The sequence below is a fragment of the Silurus aristotelis genome, assembly GCF_946808225.1.
Source record: "Silurus aristotelis genome assembly, chromosome: 3".
NCBI classification, from domain to species: domain Eukaryota; kingdom Metazoa; phylum Chordata; class Actinopteri; order Siluriformes; family Siluridae; genus Silurus; species Silurus aristotelis.
Genome location: NC_139576.1, coordinates 9393751 through 9416096, shown reverse-complemented (window position 1 = coordinate 9416096; position 22346 = coordinate 9393751). Strand labels below are relative to the sequence as shown.

Below are 22346 nucleotides of genomic sequence, written 5' to 3'. Positions count from 1 at the left end.
TTTTTATCAAGCGTTGCACAAAGAAGATTCAGAGAGCTGAAATCGAGATCCACATAGCGTTTGAAGAAGCATAAGCAGACTTAGTCGTCACCGACTGTTTTCAGAGCTGTATCATATCGTTACATGTAGAGGCCGAACGATTAATCGGTTTTGCCAATCAATTTGCACCGATAGTTGATTGCTGGAACTTTTGGCTATCTGCAAAAATATCCATAGGGATAGTTTTTCAGGGTTGCGTCCTTTGCTGGAGGGGCTTAGAAGGTCTGCCGTTATTACGAGGTTTGTTTTTACACGAGACCGTGCACTGCACGGAGAGCGCTACGTTATATTTACAAATTCTAATTTATTAACAATAGAATTATATTTGTTAATATCATTCATGTATTTATATCGATTTAATATACCACATTTTAATGATTTTGTACTTTTTTTGTAATAAAAGGACTGTAATTTTATTTTTCTAGGGAAAATGTCTAGAGGTAGTGGATTTTATCGATAGCGATAGGTTGGAATGTATTTGTAGATAACTGATTAATCAACAAATGAAAATTGACTTTGGATAAAAAATGAATAAATTAATTACACTCCATGTAAAATAGCTCTAAACTTTATTACCAAAAAAGTGAGGGGTGTACTTACTTTTGTGAGATATTGTGTGTATGTGTGTTTATACCCCAACACCAGTACAGTCTGAATATTATGTGCTATAATATGCTATATGTATGTGTCATATCTCTAGCCATTTTCTCTAGAACATACTTGTGACCCAGTTGCGACTCTTCCACTGCCTGGAACTGGTTCGATGCTTTGAGACCCCCGCACTTTACCTTCTAATAGATGATAAAATTTTGTAGTCTGACTCAATAAAATTTTCCATCAGGTGTCCAAGCAAGCTAAAGAGTTCCTGGAGTTTATTTATGAGGAGCCCTTGCTGGACGTGAAGCAGTTAAACCCAGGCCTCTACGAACACTCGGAACCTCTAGCTGGTGTGCTTAAGCTGCGGCAACAACTCAAGTCTCTCAGGGCTTATTTATTCAACTGCCGGGCCACCGTAGCCGAGGACCTGCGCCGCAGGTAAGTGCATGACCGAAAACTTACATGAAATTAGTATCAGCACACCACAAAACACAGAAGGTACATGTGAGGCAAAAGAGAGCTGGAATTGCAAGAGTGCAAGTAGATTTCTCAGGCATAGGTTGAGTGGAAATATGAAAGGCCTATGTTTATATGAAGGGCTCCTCACTAAAAGGCTTGTCTCTATGACAAATACTCTGTGCCCTCTTTAAGGTCAGCTTCATATACAGAGTGCACGTGGTTTCACTTATCCATACGGGAGGGGGTTTAGAACCCTTGACAATCCTATGCTAAAATGCTACACAATGCAATGCTGAATTGAATAATGCCGACCGCATAGAAACGAGAAGGAAAAAGAATGGCCGTAGAAGCGTTTAAAGCAAGGTTGTGGGGAAAAAAGAATAGCGCAGACTGAGTAATTCGCGACTGTTTACCACTTTCAAAGACTTTCTTCGAAAAATTGTCCATTTAGGACTCGTACGAAGGACTCTCGAACCGGAGTCGCAGCTTCTCTCTCTTTTTTCTTGTCGAGCCAATACGAATCCTTGAATTATTGAAAGGGCCAGTCTGCTTTTTCCGCTCGGTCTTTTGAACTCCATGGTGACCTAGGCTGTGGGAGCCTGTTTTTGAAGTACAGACGATGCGCTTAGTCAAAGGCGGAGTTTGGTCTGGAGCATCCGTCGAAGGTCCACCTCTGCATCATCCCCTCGGGTTCTGGAGCTGTCCCAGCTGGACCAGCAGGAGGTGACTTTATCTGGCCGGGGTGTTTATAGGCCGCCTCTAGACGCGGTCATCACCGGCGTTCAGGTCCGGTGTTTACGGCCAGGCTGCGCGCCTGCAACGACTAATGCTCTGAATTTCTAAACAGTGCAGGATTAATGAGGGCAGTGGCACTAAAATATTACCCCCGCAATCCATCGCCTAGCCCAGACACCCATCAGTGAAGAGGATGGAGAGTGTTTACACTGAGAGCAGAGAGAGCCGTCAAAGCGAGCACTGCACAGCCTGATATAATGCACCTCCATGAGCACATGGGCACCCACACACAGGCATGCAGCATGCTTTATTATGTTGCAGCTTTTAATGCATTTTATACAAGATAAAGTTTCACATTTTTGTTCTTATACAAGGGTGGGCAAATCCTAAATATGTAAGCTAGCCCACTGAACAACAAAGTCAAAGCTACACTAAGTGTATCCTTTCCTGACCTTGGGAAATAACTGTGCATTAATACATACTATAGAAAATAGATGAGTATCTGAATCCCTGGGAGGAGCAACTTTATGGAACCATAGTTATTTATATGTATTTCAATTAATGCCAGATGCTCTCTTTTTGAGTGACTATATATTAAAAAAATATGGAAATCTTTAACAGTATAGAGTCATTATACTGCAATTAAACACTGCACATGTAGCAACTATCTTACCCCGATTCCCAAACGGTTAGTGTGATAGCAGCTCCTGTATTTGTACTCCTGAATGTCGACAAGCCCCCTGTATCTCCTGGATACCGCCACCAACAAACACTGCAACTCAAAGAATATATTTACTCTGTGGCTGAGAGAAAGAAAGATTGACTGGAGCCAACAGAACACGTATTAACACCCAAATAGAGATAAAGAGAGAATGAGAGACTGGTGCTATAACAGACTGACACGATGGCGGAGAACCATAAAGAACATGCAAATGCAGTAACAATAGGGGATTTTTATAGTAGAATTTTATTTAAAAAAATGTATCCTGTACAGACAAATGTGTGTGGACACTTGACCATAGAATTCATTTAAACATCTCATTCCACATTTTGTTCCTATTTGCTGTTATCAATATATGAGATGTTCCGCTAGATGTTGGAGTGTGCTTGTGGAGATTTGGGATTATTCAGCCACAAGGGTGTTAGTAAAAATCAGGTTAGTTCAAATGAAGGGGAAATGTCATACAAACACGAACATTTGACATCTTATACATTTGTGTGCCTTTTAAATGTTAGGGAAGACCCACATATGGCTGTATAAGTCCCATATCTCAATTAGTTTGTCTATTAGTGTTCCTAGATGTTAATACCATTCTTTATATCTCATTATTTGTGTGTATCTTGTTTGTAATTTGACCTTTATTGACCCCATCCTCATTGTTCCATCCTTTCGCAGCAAAGTAAGGTACAAAAACATTACCCTGAGGATGTCTTTTTGTGACTTCAGGTTCATTTCATAAAGTTCACATATCTTTACTATATATTGGATACACCTGCAGTGCATATTAACACAGTAAGAAGCTGGTTAGTGCTCACAGTGGTGCCTTTTTTCTCTGATAACCATTACACCTCCCCAAAACATTAAAGTGGAACTTCAACCTTGTCTTAACAAACAATCCTGTCCTTCTTGCCTCGGTTTAAACTGAGATTAGTTCAGAAATATCCGAGTCTAATGAGAATCAGCCCAGAGCTCTGAATAAAAGCTAATGGACTGCTGCCCTACTCCATTCCATTAGCGATTAATTTACTGCTGCTTTCATTTACCGCTTTTGCGACTATCACTCGGACATTTTAGTCATAATAACAGAACTTAGACGGTATACGATTGCAAAAAAAAACTTCAAAGTTGTAAATGTTAGCTTTATAACAACTTGTTTGTATGATGAATAATGTAGTCAGAGAGCAGCAATGACATCACAAGATAAAAACATTTATGCAAATTATGGTCGAATATATAATACTGTACTTTAGTGTTCATTTGCAAAAACCCTGCAACAATATCATTCAATATGGTTCCCCCTGAAATGGCACGTGAATTTGTCAAATCTAGAGCTGTTGCTATCGATTATTTAAGTATTCGTGTATTCTACCGATTATTCCAACGATTAATCGATTAATAATAAGAAGTATTTTTCTGTATTAAAGAGCAATGCCAAATATACAAAAGAAAATAAGACGGGTTTCTTTAGATCAACAAGTACTTGAACTTGTTTCCTATTTAGAAATTTTTTTGTTGTTGTTGCTGAAATTGCACACAAGAATATCTGAAAACTAAACCCATTTAATGCATTTAATTGCAAATCAAAATGTATATACAAATATATACATTTCTGATTACTCTAAAAAATATTTATTTCTGTTTGATCCCAAACTTTGGATACTTTGTCTCTTTCTTTGGCCTGAATTCTATGGAAGCCCATTTCTGCCACATAAAAAAAAAAAAAGTTGCCTAATTCTACAATTATGAAATAGCAAGGAAAATAGCCGGAATCGCGAGAAAAAAAATTGGCATTAGCAAACTTTTTATTTAATGTGGCGGAAATGGGCTTCTATATGAATCTTCTCCTTATCCTTCGCTGTTTTCCTCGTGTTCCTCCATTTTCATTCTGTAGCGTCTTCTGTGTTACCTGTCCAGAGCACTCCAAAGTTTAGCGGGTGGTGCGTGAGTAATAATGGTCCGTGGGACACACAGTGCTCCGTGTTTAGTTAAATTGACTAAACGATTTATTTTGCGGATCGAATTACTCGAGGAATAGTTGCAGCCCTAGTCTAATGTAACTGAACAGTGGACTCACTAGATCTTGCCTAATATTCAAATAATAGGCTTTATTGCTTTGGTGCTCAAGCAGAACCATGCAGAATATCTCAAACCTGTGAAATCTGGATTGTTCAGTCCTGTATATACCAATCTACTGATGCTAAACTAAACATGGACGATAGAAAATCTAATGGAATATGTGTGAACGTTGGAAAACCCATCAACTTCCTATACCACTAATCCAACACAAAGGGACATGGGGACCCTGGAGTTTCTCTAGCACAAGGGACACTATCTCACACACACACACACACACACACACACACACACACACACACACACACACTAAATTTGGAAATTCTAATCAGCCTATAAAGCATGGTTTGCCATCCACCCACAGTCCAAAGACTAGTCAGTATTAATGGGTTGTTCATGAATGATTTGTTCATTTTGAACGAATCTTTCATGTGATTCAGAAGAATGAGTCATCTCAAAGAGTGATTCGTTCATTTTCTACTGGACGCGCATGAACAAAACATCACAAAATCTCCATAGGTTATGTACAGGAAACAGAAGTGAGCAGTTCATCTTCTGACTAGTCAGTGTCATTAGTTTTTATATCATCTGACTCCCATAAACGTTATGCAGTGCATTACGCAGGAAACAGAATTGTATAGTTCATATCATGAGTCCTCTGCTCCCAGTCGTTCGTTCTTTTGTCCCCGAATACTCCCTTATACACTACGTTTTTATATATACATATATAAGTTATTGGAACTATAGTCAAAGTTCATGTATGTAGATGTGTTGGGGATCCGCAAATGTAACATTTTGTTTTATTTCTAATATAAGAAAAAACTAAATGCCTAGAAAAATTATTCGTTCATTTTTATGAATGACATTCAAAGAACCAAGTCGCTATGATCCGATCTTCTAGACAGTGTACGAGGGGGAAAACCTCCAAAGCATCGGGAAAACATGGAAACTCCTTCAAACTCCGGAAGTGCGAGGCAAGCGTGCTAACCACTAACCCACCATGCCTGCTACTATTATTCAAATTAATAAGCGGTAACAGTTTTAAAGGCTTTTTTTTGTGTATGTAGAAACCCTCCAAATTTCCCTGTATCAGCAAACTCTCATACCTTCACCCACACTCTTATTTCTGTACATGCGTTCTCAGCTATTCCAGCTTCCTTTCCGCACCATTTATACTAAATTACTCCCTTACTGCTCACAATTTATTCTCCGTTCTCTTTTCTCATCCCGTCTGTGTCATTAGGAGCGCTTTTCACGCGCTGCCAACCAACATCCTCTTTCTCTTGCGCACACACACACACACGCATGCAGTATCTGCCACGAGTCATCTCGTTTCCCCCCAACATCTGTACAGTAGCCTTGCAAAATGACCGAGCTCAGCCACAGAGTGGAATCAGGGTACTATTAACTGAGAGAAGCTCGAGATGCACTGACAGGCCTGACCATGTCCCAGAGGAGTAATGCTTAATCAGTCCGGTTACCCCGCCCCTTGGAGCAATGAAGACCAGAATGCCCTTTTCAAGTAGATGGCTCTGTAGCTGGAATACATGACTGAGATGGGGGTGAGCTGCACGGGTTACAGTTGAGTTTTCTTTCGTGGTTTTCGTAACGCTGTGAAAGTGTGATTGTCTGCACTGTTGCATGGATTCATCCGAAAAGAAAATATGCGAATGCTGTAGCATAAACTTTTCCCTTTACTTTGACTAGGAGACTCCAAACTGTTCCAGCATGTCAATGCTCCTGTGCTTAAAGCCAGTTTCATGTGCTTTACATAGGATGGAGTAAAAGATATTTAGTGGCCTGCAATAGAGCTCTGACCTCAACTAAATGTGGAATGGGATGTAAAAAAAAAAAAAAACACATATAAAGAAGAGACTTTTTGTCATGCATATCCTGGCAATGTTAGGAAGCTGGGGTCAGAGCAAAGGGTCAGTCACAGGCACCCTTGGAGCATCTATCTATCTATCTATCTATCTATCTATCTATCTATCTATCTATCTATCTATCTATCTATCTGTCTGTCTGTCTGTCTGTCTGTCTGTCTGTCTGTCTGTCTGTCTGTCTGTCTGTCTGTCTGTCTGTCTGTCTGTCTGTCTGTCTGTCTGTCTGTCTGTCTGTCTGTCTGATCTATCTAATCTATTTTATCTAATCTAGTCTGTCTATCTAATCTAGTCTGTCTGTCTGTCTGTCTGTCATGTATCTATCTGTCGGTCTGTCTGTCTGTCCTCTATATGTCGGTCTGTCTGTCATCTATATGTCTGTCTGTCTGTCTGTCATCTATATGTCTGTCTGTCTGTCTGTCTGTCTGTCATCTATATGTCGGTCTGTCTGTCTGTCATCTATATGTCTGTCTGTCTGTCTGTCATGTATCTGTCTGTCTGTCTGTCATGTATTTGTCTGTCTGTCTGTCTGTCTGTCTGATCTATCTAATCTAGTCTGTCTATCTAATCTAGTCTCTGTCTGTCATGTATCTATCTGTCGGTCTGTCTGTCTGTCATCTATATGTCGGTCGGTCTGTCTGTCTGTCTGTCTGTCATCTATATGTCGGTCGGTCTGTCATCTATATGTCTGTCTGTCTGTCATGTGTCTGTCTGTTATCTATCTATCTATCTATCTATCTATCTATCTATCTATCTATCTATCTATCTATCTATCTATCTATCTATCTATCTATCTATCTATCTATCTATCTATCTATCTATCTATCTCAGGTTATTTTTGAAAGCATAGGGATTTATGCTTCACTTAGAATACACTTCTTCGTCTTTGTTCTTTGTCCTGCTGAGAGTGTGACAACAATCTAATACTTGTCCAAAAAGGATGCATACAAATGTGATCATAAAGCATTATAATGAGATGTAAAATGTTTGTGACAATAAACCCATGACATCATTACTTCAGTAAATGCATTCTCTCTTTCTGCCCAGTCGAACCTGCTCACTCACTCACTTTGCCTGGCCACGTCACTCACTCTCATCTCTCTCGTCCATATATCTATCCATCCCAGTTTCTTTTATTTCTCCCCCTCATTCACACCATCATCTCTATCGATTGCCTTTTATTCGTTCCTCCCTTTCTTCCTCACTCTCCCTCCCATCCCCTCTTTTTCCGGATGCCTCTGTGGGCTCTTGATTTGTAATGTGAGCCGGCGTAGGCGAGAGCGAATGAGGAGAGCAGAGTACGAGAGGGGTGAAGAGGGCCATAATAGGCATCCAGACAGGAGAAAGAGATAGAGGCAGACATTTAGAGAGAGAGAGAGAGCGAGAGAGAGAGAGAGCGAGAGAGAGCGAGAGAGAGAGAGAGCGAGAGAGAGAGAGAGAGAGAGAGAGAGAGAGAGAGAGAGACGTCCCACTTCACCTGTAATAAGGGAGAGTGCTTTTAAATGGCTGTTCCATAGGCCTTTTCCAATTCAATTAAATTAACCCCTATTTTCCCAGTCATTTGGACTCATGTTGCCATAGATACAGAAGCACAATGATGGGTTAGAGCTTGTTCTGTGATGGGGAAGAGTGCATGTGTGTATATCTGCCTTTTTAATCTCAGTGCAGCGTGATGTGAAAGTGTAAGTGCGGAACAATAGTACAATATAATGGCGCACTTATATTATACACTTTGGTGTTGGTGCTGTATTGTGTGATAATTCATTCGTGCTGTTTCTGCAGGATTTTTCCAAGGGAATACCTGTTACAGCACATTCACCTGTACTCTCTGGCTGACCTCCAGCAGGTGAGAATAAAGTACATTACACGCACACACATTTTACTTCAATTCAATTTTATTTGTAAAGTTTAACGATGGACCTTGTCCCAAAGTAGAGTTGTAGAACAGGATTTTTTCGCAGTGTATAAAGAAACTTTGTAAAAGTCTTACATTTCCTGTTTTAGGCCGTAAATAATTAAACAGGTCTTCATTTTCCGTTTTTCATGAAACACTAACTCTAATGATTATTGAAATGCTTCCGTAGCACTTTAGAATGTTTTTTTTTTTTCCGTGGTGTTCTTTCTTTCGCTCGTCCACTGTATTTCACAATTTAGACCAACATGTAACAGCCAATCAGCTTTCTGCCACAGACGTAGAACGGACGGAATAGATACTTGGCTTGAAAAGCCAGTCACTAACTGTGTGTGTGTGTGTGTGTGTGTGTGTGTGTGTGTGTGTGTGTGTGTGTGTGTGTGTGTGTGTGTGTGTGTGTGTGTGTGTGTGTGTGTGTGTGTGTGTGTGTGTGTGTGTGTGTGTTTGATGTTGTGAAATAGGTCTTAAATTTCATTTTTAATGCTTTTAAAAGGTATAAAAAAGTCTTACATTTGACTTGGTGAAACTTGCAGAAACCCTGTATAGAAATAAGTAGATTATTAATAAAGATATTTTAAATTCTGGAGTGGTTTAGATGAAGTGGTAGAAGGTGTACCTAGGAAAGAACGATTGGTGATTGGGGCAGACTTTAATGGCCATTTAGGTGAAGGGAACAGAGGTGATGAGGAGGTGATGGGTAGGTATGGCTTTTAGAAGAGAAATGTGAAAGGGCAGATGGTGGTAGATTTTGCTGAAAGGATAGAAATGGCAGTGGTGAACACTTATTTTAAGAAGAAGAAGGGATCATAGGGTGACGTATTAGAGTAGAGGAAGATGCACACAGGTGGACTATGTTCTATGTAGGAGATTGGAGACTGGTGTTGGCAGGGGACAGTGTAGCTAGACAGCATCGGATGTTTTGGAGGCGAAGAAGAGGAGAAGAGTGAGGACTGAAAGAAGAATAAGATGGTGGAAACTGAAGGAGGAAGACTGTAGTGTGAGGTTCAGGGAAGAGGTCAGACAGGGGCTCGGTGGTGGTGAAGAGGTGTTGGATGATTGGGTAACTACTGCTGAAGTGATGAGGGAGACAGCTAGAAAGGTACTTGGTGTGACATCTGGAAATAGAAAGGAAGACAAAGAGACATGGTGGAGGTGGTGGAATGAGGAAGTGCAGGAAAGCGTAAGGAGAAAGAGGTTGGCAAAACAGAATTGGGATCAACAGATTGATGGGAAAAGTAGTCAGGAAAACAAGGAGATGCGGCAGCAGGTAAAGAGGGATGTGGCAAAAGCCAAGGAAAAGGCATATGAGCTGTAGGAGAAGTTGGACACTAAGGAAGGAGAAAAGGATTTGTACCGATTGGCCAGGCAGAGGGACAGAGCAGGGAAAGATGTGCTACAAGTTAGCGCAATAAAGGATGGAGATGGAAATGTGTTGACTAGTGAGAAGAAAGGTGTTAAGAAGATGGAGGGAGTATTTTGAGCAGCTGATGAACAAGGAAAATGAGAGAGAGAGAGAAGGTTGGATGATGTGGACATGGTGAAGCAGGAATTGGATAGGATTAGTACAGAGGAAGTGAGAGCATTGTTTAAGAGGATGAAGAGTGGAAAGTCGGTAGGACCAGATGGATGACATACCAGTAGAAGCATGAAGATGTTTAGGAGAGATCGCAGTTAAGTCTGAGAATCAAAAAAGCATGTGAGGTGGTGCACTACATGTATGAGGACAGTGTGATAGCAGTAAAGTGTGCAGTAGGAACGAGAGACTGGTTCAAGGTGGAGGTTGGACTGCATCAAGGATCGGCTCTAAACCCTTTCCTTTTTGCAGTGGTGATAGACAGGTTGATGGATGAGGTCTGGTGACATAAAATCTCCATTCATTATAGTTTTATCATTGTTAAGGATATCAACTGTTCACTGATGGACAACTGTTCATGAAAATTGCAACTCTAAGCCATTATAGTTCAAGTAATCACAGTCCAAGTCATGTTCAACAAAAGAAAGGGGGATTTTCCTGCTCAGTAGGTGCTGGCCTTCTAACTGCCGATGCTCCTGAAGTCGGGTACAGCTTCATCCCTGAGCTCTGAGCTACAAGTACAGCAATGACTCTGAAATTCTGAAAACCCTGAAAACACATTTTAAATCTTTACAAAGCAGATGTTTATCTTAATGATGCCTGTTTTTTTCCTACTTTGAGCATTAGTGAGTGTCAACCATTTATTATTTGTATAAGTAATGTGATCACACTCCATGAAGAATAAGTACATCCACCTTCGATTCATGATTGCCTGATTTGAAGCTGACTGAGTAAAATGTTAGCACAGATTAGCTTTGCTGGCCATTGGCGGTTAAGGAAGATCTTTGTGTGAACTTTGTGTAAATGGGAATGAATGGGCTCAAGTAGTAAACAGATCCTTCCAGTGTTCTCGTGGTTCACCAAATTTTCTCCAGTGTATCATTAAGAATTCCATCCACAGAGCTTTCTGCTGTCAAATACAAACATGGTTGTAAGAGGAATTCCTCATGATACCAGGAGGACCATGTTGTGCTCGCTCGGAATTTGTGTTATATAATTAGCCGACACCATGTGTAGAAACCTGATTATTACATCAAAATGTGGTTGTTCTCCAAACTGTTGACACAAAGATGGAAGCAGATAATTGTCTACAGTGTCTTTGGATGCTGTAGCGAGTCCCAAACGTGTTTCAGCATGACATTGCCCATGTGGTTGGAGCTAAAGAACTCAAATCTAACCTCAATCCTATTGAACATCTTTGGGCTGAAGTGGAACACAGATTGCACCCCAGTCTTTCTCATTCAGTATCCGAATCTGATTTCACATTTTTGCAGTTGTGAATAAATGTTCACAGATCACCACATCCACACCTCAGTGCAAATCTGGAGTGGGATGTTCAAGAAGCTCATGTATTTGTTTACGTAAAAGTCTTTTTGACTGTATAAAGTTTATATGCAATATTAGTGATGTAAAGGTGTCCTTGGATTTGGTAGATGGTTGGTGGGGTTGGCTTGCGGATTCAGATGGTTTGGGCAGGGCACTGTCCTTTACCTGTGTCAAGCCTTCACTTTTAAACCTTCTGGACCTCATACTAGTAACACAGCTTATAAGCAAGGTTGGAAACTGTCTGATTTCTGTAAAAGACTGTAGAAAGAACATTACTCATAATTTCCAGTGCTCATGTTAGTTCTCACTCTCCAGTGTTCTGTATTGTCTGAAGATTTATAATTACACTCTTGATGTCACCCAAATGAGGATGGGTTCCCCTTTTGATTCTGGTTCCTCTCAAGGTTTCTTCCTCATAACATCTAAGGGAGTTTTTCCTTGCCACAGTCACCATGCCCGCTCATCAGGGATAAATATACATCATTCACCTTAACTCTTAAATTCTGTAAAGCTGCTTTGAGACAATGTCTGTTGTAAAAAAGCGCTATAGAAATAAACTGTTCCTGTTTTAACTCGAAACAACTAATGAAATTTCCAAATATGTTTTAGTGAACTCTTTTTGGTTTTGCTATTGCATTGGAAAAAAATGAATCAGTGCTTCTAGATATATCATATAATGGTGTGTTGGAGTCTTTTCAAATGTTGTTTCTGTTCTCCAGTATGATGTTGAATCAGGAATGATGCATTGTCTTGATGACCGCAACATTTCCAGAGCAATTCTGGTATTACAGCCAGCTTTTCTTTCAAAAATTCTTTTTACGGTGCTCAACCCCGGGAGTTTACACACAACCTGAGAACAGCAACAGACAGGAAATTAATGAGTTATACATATATTGTGAGTTAAATCATATATTGTCTGTTTAAAAAAATGTGAACAGCGCATGTAGGACGTTCCGGAGACAAGGTTTGGACATGTGCAGAGGAGGGACATGGGGTATATCAGTAGGAAAATGCTGAGGATGGAGCCACCAGGAAGGAGGAAAAGAGGAAGACCAAGAATAGGGTTTATGGATGTGGTGAGGGAAGACATGCAGGTAGTTGGTTTGAAAGAGGCAGATGTAGAGGACAGGGGGGTATGGAGAAGGATGATCTGCTGTGGCGACCCCTAATGGGAGCAGCTGAAAGAAGAAGAGCTGCTTCTATTTCTGTTACTCTGTATACACATTTTTCAGACATTTGGATTCAGATTAAGTAATATAATTGTATAATAGTGGTATGCACGCAGGAAAAATGACTGGTCATTTGTTAAGTTAAGATTTAAAATATCTAGAACGGATGTCTGAAATCTTGAAGGAAGAAATTTAATAATTTATTCCCGATATTTTCAGTATTTTCTTTCAAATTCTTTTCCCCCTCAAAGTACTTCAAATACCAGACCTCTAAAATGGTTTGTTTTCAGTGTCATATTGGACTCATTAGAGTTTAAAATGTTCATAATTCTTTTTTTTCCCCTGATTTCAACTTTTTGAGCAGTAATGTGGATATAGAAATTGCATTACAAGTTTAATTCATCTTTCCCACAACCTCCTCCTTCCTCTCCTCTTAACTGTTACTTTGCCTGCTTTCATTCCCTCTTTTTTTTTTTCCTTTTTTCCTTTCACTCTGTCTCCTAGCAGGAGGGTAGAGTCTCTTTGCCTGCTCCTTCTTCACCCCGTGTCCCCTCCCACCCAGCTAACTAATTCGTGGCATTCAGAATCAACAGGCAGAAAAACAAAGTGTGACAGGCCTTCATTCTTTACAAACACCCCACTCCCTGACACCACCATTCCCCTCTGCATCTTGTTTGCACTCCCTTCCTCACTTGTTGGATTTGTCTTTTCATTCCTATTTCTTGTACCTGTGAAGAACAGAGAAATTTAACAGATAGTTAAAATTTTTAATGGTTTTTTATAATATTTTATAACATTTATACAGCAAAGCATAAGAGTAAGTAGTAAGTATTGTTTATAGTAGAGTAAAAAAAAATGTCTTTTCGGATTTTGTTGTCTTCATTTAGCAATTTTCGATTATATATATTTCAATTGGAAGTCCTGACTGACTTCTTCAGACTTCGAGGACTTTTCTCATTCTCGTCACATCGCTCTCCCTTTCAACATGCTAATTGGCTTACCTTATTAAGGAGCCATTTTCTTTTAGCATCGCTGCCTAATGCCAGGTCCTTGGTGGCCCGGGAATGTTCTCCCTGCGTGTCGAGGTCACTGAATGCTGAATAAGTAGACACCAGAAACTCTATAGTGCATGAAAGCACATGTACTTGCCTATTCAGTTCCAGCAAAGCACTACGAGTTTAGTGTTGTCTTTATTTAAAAAAAAAAAAAAAAAAAAAAAAAAAAGAAGTCTATTGGCCATACTTGTTTGTCTAAGGCTTGCCCAGATACAGGTTTTGTTTAGGTATTGGCTTTTGTTGAGCTTTACATCTAAAAGAGTTTAAAGAGTGGCCAAAGATGTCCCACATGAAGAGAGCCATATAAATGCTAATTGTTTTGTATGCATTATACTAGATGTAACGGTGTTCGCCCTGCCAAAGACCTATAAACAACTACAGAGGCACAAAGGGACATTTAGTGACTTTGGGCCATCATTGACATCTCACATTAAGTTCTTCAGGCGTGTCTCCTGCCATTACTTTTCTTCTCTTAGCAATAAGGTTTTGATGGATTTCAGATGCCACTTTATCTCCTCCACCTACATTCATTCGCTCATTATAGTTTATATACTATAGAAATGCATTGTGTAGGTATGAAGTTACTGAACATACTGCCCTTTTGATGAACTGTTTAACATTGCAGTGCGTCCATACGGGAAACCAGTAAATAATTCTGCACAGTCTGTGGCCCATGGAAGACATTGCACGATGAAATAGATACGCTGCAAATAAATTATCTACACCAGTGGTCCCCAACCCCCTCCGTGGGTCAGTTGGTACCGGGCCAAACAGAAAGAATTCATAACTTACATTATTTCCGTTTTATTTATTATCTGATTCTGAACAATGTTTTATTTTGGAAAATTACCGGATTCTCTCCAGCACATCTGTCTATGACTCACTCTTGATGCATGTCATGATGCCTCGGTCACATGTCTTACCTCCATCCGCTACCTTCTTAAAGGCCACTAACACATAATATATTACCGCTAAATTCAAACCGCCAAGCCAGCAAAATGAACAAAAAACAACACAGTGGATTCATGTTTATTTTTATAATTGGAAAATACCAGTTTTTATGCTGGTCATATCATTGTATTTTGTTGTATTTATCCGCCACACCTTAAAGGCCGGTCCGTGAAAATATTGTCTGACATTAAACCGGTCCGTGGTGCAAAAAAGGTTGGGGACCACTGATCTATACTGTAGGTGTATCTGACACAATGCACATTGAGTCCAGGTACAAGGTAGGTAAGTAATAAACTAGCACTGTATTGGATCTAAACCCGGGTGGTCCCGTGGCAGCTCTAGCATGTGCGGTTATGACAAGGCTCATTAACAGCAAAACCGTAGCCCTCTTTTATTGTGATATATTATGACACATGCCTTACCTGGTTGAGTACGGTCAAATTTTTCATGTGTATGTGCAGTCATCTATCCATGCTCTTGTTTTTTACTTCATACATGAACTTGTCTTATGTACCCACATGTACACTTTCTATACCCCCCATATCCCCCATTTCCTTTCCTTTCTCTCTTTTTCCTTCCCTTACCCATACTTACTAACATGCTGGCTCAACGGTGATAATCCTGTTTTGCCAGGGCCTGGCAGGGAGGGTGTTATCCAAACAGAACTCACCCTCTTTTTATCTGTCTAATCCTGGCCCTTTCTCTGCCGCTTAATGGAGCAGGCGAGGACATTAGGGCCCAGGATGAGGAGGGGATAAAGTACAGCGCGTTAAACAGCAGTTTTCAGGGGATTAGGCACTGGACAACAAAGCATACGCGGGACAGAGCCGAAGGGTGGGGGGTCGCAAGACTGGAACGGCAGCCAACACCCGTGCTGGCTCTGAATGTTCATTGAGTGGAAGTGACAGGCTTGAAAAATTGTTTGGAAATATAAATCATTGAGTTGCATGGGGAATTCAGGAACACTTCGGGGACACTTTCCTAGCCTCAGGACAACGTTAATAAATTATATTGGGCATATTAACAGCTTCCTTGTTTCTCTACACTAGCGCCTGCCCTGAGACAGCTTGCCCTGCTTCTCAGCCCTCGCTAAATTATTAAGATGTTTAATTACTTCTTCTGTCAGCACTGATTAGGGGCCATATATATCATTGTTACTTGGGTGACTGTGAGTGTGCTAGGCCTCGCCTCTTTGATGACACACGGCAGTGTAATTCTCTGCTCGTGCCCAGGAGAGAAAGGCTGTTTTGGGGGTAGGTCGAGGTTGTTACCTCTGGGCAGTGGCGAGAACTGGGTCTTAGATGAAAGCGGCTTGATGAATGGACGGTTGGGCGTACTCCCTTTGCTCAATATGTATACAGCTTGCTATGCTTTTTGACGCATCAATAAATCAGTGTAATACCTTTTGGCAACCGGGTTGCAGCAGTTGAACCGAAGATATGATTGCATTCAGTTGACGGTCATACTTGTGGTGCGCTCTGATAATTTTTTTTGTTTGAATTAAAATGCCATTTTTTACATTTTAGTCCGCTATCTTTCTACTTTTCTACACCATTGGTGGTCAGTAGAGTCAAACGACACACACAGCATTAAATTAGTCCCACTGGATAGGAACACGGCACTAACACAGTGAATCACTTTGTTCGGTGAAGAACTGAGCGAGCACTTGCTGTGCTTTCCCTCGGTTTCTGTCTCATACACACAACTGCAATGCCCAACCTCCCCCTCGCCCACACAAACCCTTTTTTAACATCGCTCACTTCACTCAGGGTGTGTGGATGTACAAGTGTGTGTGTGTGGTGTGTGTGTGTGTGCGCGCATGCTCGTGCTTCATGGGAGGCTGTGGTGGTCCCTCCTTTTATTCTCTTTCCTTCCTCTCTCTCCACCTCCCCAACTTTCTAGCCCCTCACAACTATCCCCCCCCCCCCCTTTCTCATCTCTGTCCCGCCATTCTTCGGCCTGCTTCTCGTGTAAGGGCCGAAGAATGCTGGCAGGCCCTTTAATTGGTGTGCCACAGCGCTGCCAGGTGTAGCCACTTGTCTCTTCCCCCCTTGGAGAATATGCACTGGAGGTCCGGGCCCCTTCCCCTGGCCCATTCAGCAGCCTACAATACACCTTCTTCAGACCTACGCTTTCAAAGCCCAGTGCCGATTTTTAACTACTCCGACCGGTAAATGGCATTCACATATTATTTTTTGCAAACGGTCTCCCAAAAGGAATTACCCCACTCTCCCACCCACCCCTCGAGCCCTGGTTAACCCCCTCATCCACCCCTTCAACTTTACAAGCATTCATTAGTTTTGATCTGGATTCCTGATGTGAACTCGGGCTGCTTTGTCCTGGTTTCCATTCGGCTCTGGTTTTAAAGAAGTGTTTGTCTTGCTACTAAAAATCTATATGACACAAATATATCAGACTGGTATTTCCAATAAATTGGTCTTCTGTTTCTGGTGGGTATATGATTATTATTATCGTGGCAGTATTCTGCTTGTAGGTTCGGATACATTGTGGCAGTATTATGGTCCCATGTTCCCTTTGTCTATATTGTGCTCCTTCACTTTGTTTTCCTTTTTTTTCCCCTCCATCCTCTGTACAGGTAATAGATGGGAAGCTGGCTCCTTTCCTCTCCAAAGTGATCAAGTTTGCCAGTTCCCACGTGTACAGCTGCAGTCTGTGTCGAGAAAAAGGCTTCATCTGTGAGCTCTGCCACAACGGCCAGATTCTCTACCCTTTCCAGGAGAACGCCACGAAGAGGTCAGTTCTTCCTCTACTCACGATCGATGCTCCAACAACCTAAAAAGTAATCAACAGATTTAAATAATGCAGGAATGTCATATGCAGAATTCACACTTACTGCACTGGAATGTTCCTCGTATGTTCTTTGGAGAGCTTTTAAGAGCCTAGGTGTTTCTGTCATGTGTTAGTCACACCCAGGGGTTAGTGCTATGAAGGTGTGTTCAAGCTCCAAAGCCATGAAGGGACACCCAATGCTAAGACGGTTAATCCCCATAGCGCCTTTACCCTCAGCCCACTTAATGACTAACTACTGATAAGATACTTGCTGCACTTCACACCATTGGTGTGACATTCTTCACTCATTGGGTGTGACTTGCAGTCTTGGGATTGTGCTCCGAATTTTGTTCAGTTATTTGGTCATTGTTTTAAATCAAATAGGAATCGATAAATTATTTGACACACCAACATTGTTTTGTCAGTTGGTCATCGGCTGTGGTGACATGACCAATTTTAAAAGATAATGACCACTGCAGCTCAGAAACACCCCACAAGAGCTACAGGTTTGGAGATACTCTGACCCAGTCGTCTAGACATCACAATTTAGCCCTTTAAAAAAAATGCTTAGCTTCTTTAATAACTGGTAGACGCTCGAGAACAAGCTGTCACATGGTGTTAAGGCACTAAATAGCAGGAGGTTTCTGCACGCCCAGCCGTAAACCCACATACACCTGCTTCTCTTGTACACCATGTCGATAAACCCCACACCCACACGCTAGTTGAATACTTTATGGTTTCTGGTCAAGAAGTTTAACATAAACTGTAGCGTGTTATCACAGTGCTCTTATTAGACTTTAGACTTGTTCATCTTTCGGGCTGTAAATAAACCCTTAGGAGCATTTTTCAAATTCCGTAGTACACACATGGAGAACAACAAACATGCACGAACGAGTCTGTAGCGATTTCTAGTGATCGAAATGTGAGCTTTTAATACTTTTTAGTGGCTTGTTTTTATAGTGCTTTTAAGAATAAAAATTGTCAGTAAGCAGCTTTAGAGAGATAAATCCATTAGAATTAGTGATTTTTTAAATATCATCAGGGTATAAATGTCCCCCTTTTTATAAATTTACCTCTAAAGAGCAAGCCAGAGATGTACAGTGGCTCTATGAGGAAACCTGGAGAAAGACTTATGGGGTCCTCATCCTCATACTATGGTCTATCTGAATGCTTGAATCTGAGTGGTTGGATAGTGTGTGTTCACACTGTTAACCAAACCATCATCCCAGGCTTTGCCCCTGGGTTGTGCATTAGAATGATGTACCGCACACCTAGCTGTCGTCCCATATGTAAGAGTGTTTGATTTATGTACCGTATTGTGGGCAGTCAGGTGTTCTCCGTGATCAGCCATAACGTTATGACATTATAACATCATGACTGGTGAAGTGCATAACACTGATTATCTCTTCATCATGGAACCTCAACATTTTGTCCTCAAAGTTGATGTTAGAAGCATGAAAACGGGCGAGCGTAAGGATTTGAGCGAGTTTGACGAGGACCAAATCGTGACGTCTAGACGACTGGGTCAGAGCATCTCCAAAACTGCAGCTCTTATGTGGTGTTCCTGGTCTGCAGTGGTCAGTGTCTATCAAAAGTGGTCCAACGAAGGAACAGTGGTGGACCGGTGACAGGGTCACGGCTTATTGATGCACTTGAGATACGAAGGCTGGACCGTGTGGTCCGATTTAACAGACGAGCTCCTGTAGTATAAATTGTTAATGCTCGAAGGGTCTGAACTGTTTTCACAGCAAAAGGGGGACCAACACAATATAAGGCATGTGGTCATAATGTAATGTCTGATCAGTGTATGTCTTATTTTGTCAGGTGCGAGGGATGCGGAGCGGTGTTCCACACCGAGTGCCGGATGCGTGCCCAACCTTGTCCACGCTGCGTTCGCCGAGAGCTGCACAAGAAACCGCCTTCGTTCTGGAAGAAGCACAACCACAGCGGGAGCCCAGACGACGACTGCTGCTTTGAGCTGGACACCTGAGCCACAGCTCTGCGAGCCAGGGAGCCTCTCTCCCTCTCAGCTGGGCCGCTCCGGCAGGCCTGTTTTACTGACCGACAGCCAACTACGGCTGAGTCTCTGCATGTGCGCATCCACGAGTGACCACACTGTGTGGGCCCTGTAGAAGAGCTCTGTGTTTGTCGACAAGGAACAGAAGGGTTTTATTGTTTTGGGTTTTCAATTGCCTCTCTTTTTTTTCTCTCTCTCTCCTTCTCTCTCTCGCCCTCTCTTCACTCTCTCCTCCGCTCACCTGAGAGATAGGGTACACGCAGACAATACTTCACTCCCTGAAGAGGAGAGGTTTCATAATGATACCAATTTGCCCTCTCCTTTCATCTACCAAATGACAGCCGGGCCAACCGGCAAATGCGGATCCGAGTGGAGTACACTCTCATGCTAGCGTGTAAACACACTCTAGCAGTCCGGCACCAAATAATTCAGTCTTCAGAAATCTAAGGCCAAATCATTTCCTCTGCACAACAGAGCATCTAATCCATTAACGGCCACGCTACGATTGGACGCTGACTATCGGGTCCAGGCGAAAAAGTCTTCTAAGCCTATAGACTGGACAGGAATACCTACATCACACTGTCTTCCTCTCTGCATTCCTGCACAACCTCTGAGATCAGGCTTTTTAGTAAAGGAAAAGAAATTAGTGTGTTTTTTTTTTTTTTTTTCTTTTAGGTGAATAAAATGCTTGGTGCCATAATTACCACTGGACAGAGGACTAAGATTTGGGGAAACCCCCTTTTGGATTCTCACGCACCCAAACAAAACATGCACAATGGTTTGGACTCTAGTGAAGTGACTCTTGGTTGAAGTGAAAGAGAAGTTGGCATCTCCTCCTGTACAGCTGGAAGTAAAGTTTATCGCTGCTCAGTGCCCACTGCCTATATGCAGCTGAGCCACGGTCCTTCGTCAACCGCTGGCTCTTTGATTACAAACTACCCCCAGCCACAAGGTCCCAAATTATAGTCCCGAGCGCCTGGGCTTTGTTTAGCATTGGTACACCCAGTCCAACACGGATCGCGGAGAAAACCCGCCCACTGACGCGCTCGTTACTCACGCCGTCCACCCGTACCGCAGGACTGGCTCCGTATCAGTCGCCTGTCTCACTGGGTGTACGTTCACTCTCCAGTTTCTGGCTACTTGAACTAAGCACTGGCAATAATATCACTCCTTTTACTTTTTGCTTTTTTTTGTTATTTCGCTGCCTTATTTGACCTCTCGGTTCTCATCGGCTTTTTTTTTTTTTTTTAAAAGGGACGACGACACGTTTTTGCTTGAATTTCTCTCCTTTTTTTCCCTCCCCTATGCAAATAAAATAGGCTAAGTGACCGTTTTCTTGTGCTACAAAAACCCCATAGACGACTTCTCACTTCCCACTCGATTTCACAATTTTCCACGTTTATTTTCCTTCCGGATTCACGGAGGCGAGGTCACGATCAGCTTTCAGCTTCTTTCCGTCCACTCTACCAGCAACCTTTTAAACCTGGTGTTATTTTTTTTCGATTCTGTAAATGTTGATGGATAAAATTATTTATTGGTCTGACTTACATACAGTTACAACTGATAGACGAATCCTAGAGGAATTACAGTTTTTTCCCCACTATTACAAGCAAATAGGTCGACTTGTATACGTTGTCAACTTGAATATGAAGTTGAAGTTCACTTGATCAAATCCGTGTGTCGTTTTTTTTTATGTATTATATTGAATTATGTTTATTCTGTTTTAGTATTTTGTAAAAAGAAATCGTTCATGTATTTCATTAGAGAGCAGCTTTTTTTTGGGTCCAAGACTACATTGTGTTTACTTTTACCAGAGTTGAAGGAAAGGGGAGGATGTATATGTGTTTCTAGACGTACACTGAAAGACTGAATTCTCGTGCCACCTTTGAATTCTTTGCTCCAAATTTGACTTTATGAATTAAACCTCTTTCTAGTTCACACTTTACCTGCCTTAAACTAAACGCCAGTACAATTGCCTGTTGATAATTATTGTGCATTCGTAACACAGTGTTTGAGACTAATGGGTTCTCATGGTCTAATCAGTAGTTCAGATTGTACAGCGCTTTCAATTATTAGACCCTTAGCTGACTTTCTCAGCAGGTTTGCACTAAACACTGGCGGTTTAATTATCTGCTGTACCGCAAAAAAAGCCCTGTCCTGGCACTTTTACTGCATCCCAGATAATGTATTTAGACTGAAACTTTGTTCGTTGTTAGTATTTATTAGCATAGTTGCACTAGTCGGAGTTAGTTAGCTAGTTAGAAAGGCGAAAGATTGAAAGGTTTATGTTGAGCCACAAACATAGACAGAATAATAATGATGACCATGATGATGATCATTTTAGGTCTGAATTCATTTCAGCTGTTGAGATCTGCATTTCGACGGCTGTAGCATCCTGGACAAACCATTCCGTGACCTCTCATGAGCTTTAAAAAAAGTAGGCGGAGTCACCGTCTGAGAGCCCGAAATCGCCATAGGATGAAGATGATCAGCCAGAAGAATTTCCTTTCCATTTCTCACCGTACATTCTTGCTCTTAGTCTGACGTGAAGATCCTCCACGAATAGTTTAGACAAACCCGGGATGTCGGGGATTACCTGTAGTATTATCGATTAGTCTGGGATTGTGGGAACTTCTTAGCGTTGCTCTCTTCAGGTATTTTAAATACACTCCAGATAGCGAGAAAGCAACAGGACTGAGATTCGCAGATGTGTATTATTTTTTTTTTTTTTTTTTTTTTTTTTTTTTTTTTTATATAAATAAGAACCTTTTTTTTTTTTTTTTTTTTACACCTTTATTACAGGTCAAAACAGGATCTCGTAACGGTTTAATCCACTCTGCTGCGCTGCGCTGTATATATTTCAGTGATCCATATATCAGCAGTTGGTTTCAACAGTATTTATTATATTTATGTTCTATTTATGTTCGACTGTGTCTGAGCCTGGTTTTGCTTTTTTTTTTCCTTCCCCTTCTGTCATCCAAAAACTTTACACCACAGACAACCTCTTATGCAAATCTGAAAATCGTATCGGTTTCTTTCGTTTTGCTTT

General features: G+C 41.3%; 1 protein-coding gene across 1 annotated transcript in view; it reads left to right on the top strand.

Moving 5' to 3' along the window:
- Positions 1-21799, top strand: part of plekhm3 (pleckstrin homology domain containing, family M, member 3) — a 44560-nt gene extending 22761 nt beyond the window's left edge. Inside the window, exons 6-9 of the mRNA XM_083536987.1 lie at positions 881-1074; positions 8287-8350; positions 17087-17244; positions 19105-21799. Coding sequence (XP_083393113.1) covers positions 881-1074; positions 8287-8350; positions 17087-17244; positions 19105-19270 — 582 coding nt within the window. The 3' untranslated portion in view covers positions 19271-21799. The remainder of the gene's footprint in view (positions 1-880; positions 1075-8286; positions 8351-17086; positions 17245-19104) is intronic.
- Positions 21800-22346: the final 547 nt, after the last annotated feature.